This window comes from Otolemur garnettii, unplaced genomic scaffold (genome assembly GCF_000181295.1).
Source record: "Otolemur garnettii isolate 467f Iridium unplaced genomic scaffold, OtoGar3 scaffold00041, whole genome shotgun sequence".
NCBI lineage: Eukaryota > Metazoa > Chordata > Mammalia > Primates > Galagidae > Otolemur > Otolemur garnettii.
The window spans coordinates 10,973,918-10,979,109 of NW_003852436.1; the positions used below are offsets into that span (position 1 = coordinate 10,973,918).

The 5,192-nt window shown below is 42.3% G+C and overlaps 1 protein-coding gene across 1 annotated transcript in view; it reads right to left on the reverse strand.

The window, feature by feature from the left end:
* Positions 1-5,192, reverse strand: part of SH3D19 (SH3 domain containing 19) — a 198,099-nt gene that overhangs the window by 42,689 nt on the left and 150,218 nt on the right. Inside the window, exon 9 of the mRNA XM_023513450.1 lies at positions 2,746-2,853. Coding sequence (XP_023369218.1) covers positions 2,746-2,853 — 108 coding nt within the window. The remainder of the gene's footprint in view (positions 1-2,745; positions 2,854-5,192) is intronic.

Genomic DNA, 5,192 nt, shown 5'->3' on the forward strand with positions numbered 1-5,192 from the left:
AGCGAGTCTCCTGCTTCAGCCTCTCAAGTAGCTGGGACCACAGGTGCCCGCCACAACGCCCGGCTATTTTTTGGTTGCAGCCATCATTGTTTGGCGGGCCCAGGCTGGATTCGAACCTGCCACCTTGGGTGTATGTGGCTGGTGCCTTAGCCACTTGAGCCACAGGCGCCGAGCCAAGATCAAGGATTTTTGTACCACAAAGCTAATCTCTTCTTCCCTTGCCCATTCCAAGTTCTTCAGATACCAAACATCTCATTCTTTTTCCTCCACCACATATATGCATTGCTTAATAACTGTAATAATAAAATTCCAGGGAATCTTTTCTTTGTTTTTTTTGAGACAGAGTTTTGCTCTGTAGAGTGCAGTGCAGGTAGAATGCAGTGACATCATCATAGCCCACAGCAACCTTAAACTCCTGGGCTCAAGCAATCCTCCTGCCTCAGCCACTTAGGTAGCTGGGACTACAGGCAAGAGGTACCATGCCCAGCTAATTTTTTCTATTTTTGGTAGAGATGGGGTCTTGATCTTGTTCAGGCTGGTCTTGAACTGCTGACCTCAAGCAATCCTGGCCTCCCACAGTGGATTTCTGGCCTCCCATAGAAATATACAAATTGGTAAACTATAAGAATATATATATATATATATATATATGTAAAAATAGAAATAACTCTCTAGAGTTATTTTGTCATTTATCATTTTGTCATTTCAAATCTCTTCCACCTGGCAGTAGGGTCCAAATAGTAGTTCCTAGAGGTTTTTCAGGAAAATAAAGATCTTTCCTCAGCATATGCTTTTCAGGATTTCAGAGTTACTAATCCAGTTTACAGGTAGGCATAAAAAATAAACATAGCAGGCCTGAAATAAACTACATATCCTTAGAAAAGCATGTTTATAAGATTGGTCCTTGGCTGACATCTGAGAACTTGGACTTTGGGATGGTTCCCACCTTTCCCCGAATTGATAAAATACAAGAATATAGTTTATGCTGAACACCTGCTTTCCTTCTGGGAATCTGGAATTTTGGTACATATTAAAAATTCTGGGACTGCCTATGTGGCCAACCCCCAGTAAAAACTCTGGGCTTGGAGTCTCTAATGAGCTTCCCCAGCTCACGTTTTGCATATGTTATCACAACTTATTGCTGGAAGAATCAAGTACATTCTGTGTGACTGTCCTAGCAGAAGACTTGGAAATTTTCACCCTATTTCCTCCAGACTTCACCCTATTTGACTTTTTCCCTTTGCTGTTTTTGCCTCACATATTCTACTTTTGTAATAAATAATAGCCATGAACGTTAACTATAGGTTGAGTCCTCCTAGTGAATCATCAAACTTAGAGGCGATCTATGGAACACGGACAACAGAATAAATTTAAACATTTGTTTTAGCAAATTTGTATAAAAGTTGCATTACTTAAAATCCACATGAGCTCTGGCAATATCTGTCATTATATCTCACTGTGCCTGTTAAAACACAGAATAGATTTAGCTAGTAGCAACCAGGCAAGCAACCCAATGAGCTATGATTTTACTGATCTATAGGCTATAGAACACCATCAAAAGAAATATAGCACCTATTCTAACACTAAAATAAAAACCATCAAGAAAAAAAGAAAAGGAAAAAAACATACGAAAACAAAAATAAAGTTAAAAAAAAAACAAAAAAACTAAGTATGATCTCCTAAGAAATTAGAACCCACCAGAATTTGGTACTCTTGACCTTTTCTCCTCCTCTTCACAGCAATTCAATCCAACTTTCTCACTACTTGGCTGAGAGCCCTAACAAAACCATCAAGCAAAGACTAAAACCAATCTCATCCTCTTGGATAGTACTTCATAGAAAAACCAACTGCCTAAAATAATGGGTATACCTGTAGAAGAGTCCTGAGAGCTCTATGTGAAAAAACGAGACACTTGCTCTGCTGTTAGGACGAATGGAGTGGGTAGATCTTTTGTTCGACAAAAGCAAGCACACATCTGGGCCACGGCTGCTAGGCATTGCAGGAATACATGAAATTAGAGGCCCAGGGAGAAAGCTGCGGGATCACTCCAAGCAATGCTCTGGAACCCACTGTGTGTCCATGTGTGCGTGCACACACACACACACGTGCACACACACACGCACGCACACACACTTTTGCTCACACATTTTAATAATCTGGGGATTTAAATAAATAGTTCTGGGCCCATTTGAGTTCTTCCTTACAATAAACATCAGATTTCCTTTTGAAGTACTTATTAAAGCTCATATAGAATTTCATTCATTGTACCATTAAAAAAATCAAGTAAGCAAAAAATCAAGGAAGTAAATTAAAATGTAAGGTTACACTAGTTTAAAAACAACTTTTGTACATTGTCCGACATTTTTAGTTACTGCTCTTTACACAATTCACACACAGCTACACTAAGATGATGTTGACTTAAATAACGTACTCCTGGATAGACATAATACACTTTTATTTGCTATTAGTTTGATTACTTTGCCACAAAATCTTTACCAGAGGCACTAACATGGGATACTACAATTGTTCTGAGTTTCCTAGTCTCCCTCTATTCTTTCAGACTAAGATTCAGATTTATTATAGTAATTCTCCAAAGAAAGATGGAAAAACAATTTGTTTTCAAGTGACCTTGACTATGAGTAATAATTGACAGATTGTACGAATTTCAAAAGGAGGCATTGATAAGCAGTATATATTTCTTTCAGGCTCTTAGGAAGCAAATAAAGAAGACACGGAAGCGCTTACATTTTCCTGGTTTGGCTGGAATTCGAATCACAGTAGGCTTCCTGGTGGGTGCTGGTTGAACTGCTCCTTCTTTTGTTGGTTCTGCTTTTGTGGGGAGCTGAAAGGGATCTAATGGAAAACATAGTTGATTTTGCATGTTTTAGTTAACACGGACTCAAACAAAAAACCTCATTCATATTTTAAGAGTCATATTTTTCATGCCCAAGGGAAAACTACTCATAGATAAACAGAATCTCAGTTTGCAGTGACAAAAACAAAGTTGGACCTCATAAAAGGAAATAACCTAGTGCTCTGTAAATAATTCATGCAGCTTTTCTTCTCTGATGAGAGCAATCCAAGACGATCTTGAATTATGTAGAAGCTATCTCTCAGGGGAGAGTAATCATTTCATAAGAGTCCACTAGAAAATGAGGGGCAACTACAATGAGGAGACAGTCTTTCCTGCATTGCTAAGCCTCCCAGACCCCCCAGACAAGAAAGACTTTCATTCTTTCTTCCCCTGTGCCTGCACCAGAGCACTGACTCATGGGGCCCACCAATGGCCCTCATCCTTCCAGTACCCTGCCTGGCACAGGGAAGGTACTCAGAAGTCTGAAATTCACTATTTTAGTAAAATTACACTTCAGCAACACAAAAATGAAAAACATTTGATTCCAGAAGTAAAATAGGTCATATCTCTTCAAATATTTAATTTTGGGGCAACGATGTATGAATCAGAATTTCTCCATCTTAACTGATTTATTTCATTTTGTATTTACTAACTTGTTTTGAGACAGAGTCTCACTCTATCACCCCCTAGAGTGTAGAATCACACCCCGAGTGTGTCATCCTTGCTAACAGCAGCTGCAAAGTCCTAGGCTCAAGCAATCCTCCTGCCTCAGCCTCCCTAGTAGCTGAGACTATAGGCAGCCCCCAGGCCTGGCTAATCTTTTCTATTTTTAGTAGAGATGGGGATCAGTCTTGCTCAGGCTGGTCCTGAACTCCTGAGCTCAAGTAATCGTCCTGCCTTGGTCTCTCAGAGTGCTTGTTTACAGGTTTGAGTTACCACACGCAGCCTTAACTGATTTATTTTAAATGGACAGTATATGTTTAAGGAAAGTATTTTAAACATAAACAGAGGTATAAACCTTTTCACTGAAAGAAACAGTCCTTTTCTTTAATGTAAATATTCTTTTTAGTGGTTTAGAAAAATGACTATAACATCTTTTAAAAGATGGGAAACCTAAAAATAAATAAATAAAAATAGAATGCGCTTGGAGATTCTGGGAAGATGGCCGACTGGTAGCAACCCTCAGCAGTGGCTCCTGAGCAGAGGAAGAAGAACTGCACAGAATCGGACTCTACAAAGCCAAAGGTAGAGACCGGAGACAAGAAAGTTCGGGAAGCTGTAACTCCAAGGAAGAGCCTTCAAGAAAACAAATTATAGGTACAAAGCCTACCGATGAGAGGACGGGAGACTCTTCCCCCAAGTAGGAGGCCTGCTGCAGGCTATCTGTGAACAAGCAGGGAACAAAAGAACTCTCATTTTACCTCGCTGGAGAGAGCTGCTAAACTCCAGGTCTCTTTCTCCAGGGAGGTCCCACTTATGAACCTAGACACCACCCCGCCAGGCATAAAATTGAACAGATATTTCCCCCCACAACTCCTACCCAGTCCACCCTTTCCCCCTCGAATGGTGATCTGAAGTTATGCCCCCTGCAGAGCACAAAGTGTTTGGTCTTGTCCTGAGAGATCTAAGCATAGTGTAGACCGTCAACCATCAGGATGGAATCTGTGACTAACAGGGAAGAAAGAGGGTGTGAGAAGAAAGGGACACTAGGTGGGAGGAGAAGCAGTCCTCTGGTTAGGACTATGCCCAGCCAGTGGTGGTGTTGACCCTTGGTTAGGGCTATCTGGCGGGACGGAGTGCAGAACTCCCAGCTCTGACGGTACCCACAGCAGGAAGGCGGTTGCTTCATGTGGACTGAGTTTGGCAGACAGGGCTGGTCCCCAGCCCCTGCTGGGCCTGCAAGCAGAGGCTTGTTAGACATGGACTGAGACCTGAGAGCAAGGGCTTGATCCCCTGATTTCAAGAGAACCCTTGGGCAATGGCTTACTGGGTGTGAACCAAGACCTGAGGCTATAGCGAGGTCCTCTGTCTCCAGCAGGGCTGGTGATCAGAGACTTACTGGGTGAGGACAGAGACTTATGGGCAGAGTGTGGGACCCTGACTCTAACAGAGCCTGTAAACAGAGACTTGCCAGGCAGTAGACTGAGATTGGCAGGCAGGGGCATGGTCCCCTGACTCCAACTGATCTGGCAAGCAGAGGCTAGCTGGGTGTGGACTGAGACCTGTGGGCAGGGCATGGCCCCTGGACCTGTGAGCAGAAAAGCAGATAACAGTATAGACTGAGTCTGGTGGGTAGGAGTGTGGATCCCTGGCTCCAATTGTGCTGTTGGAGACCCTT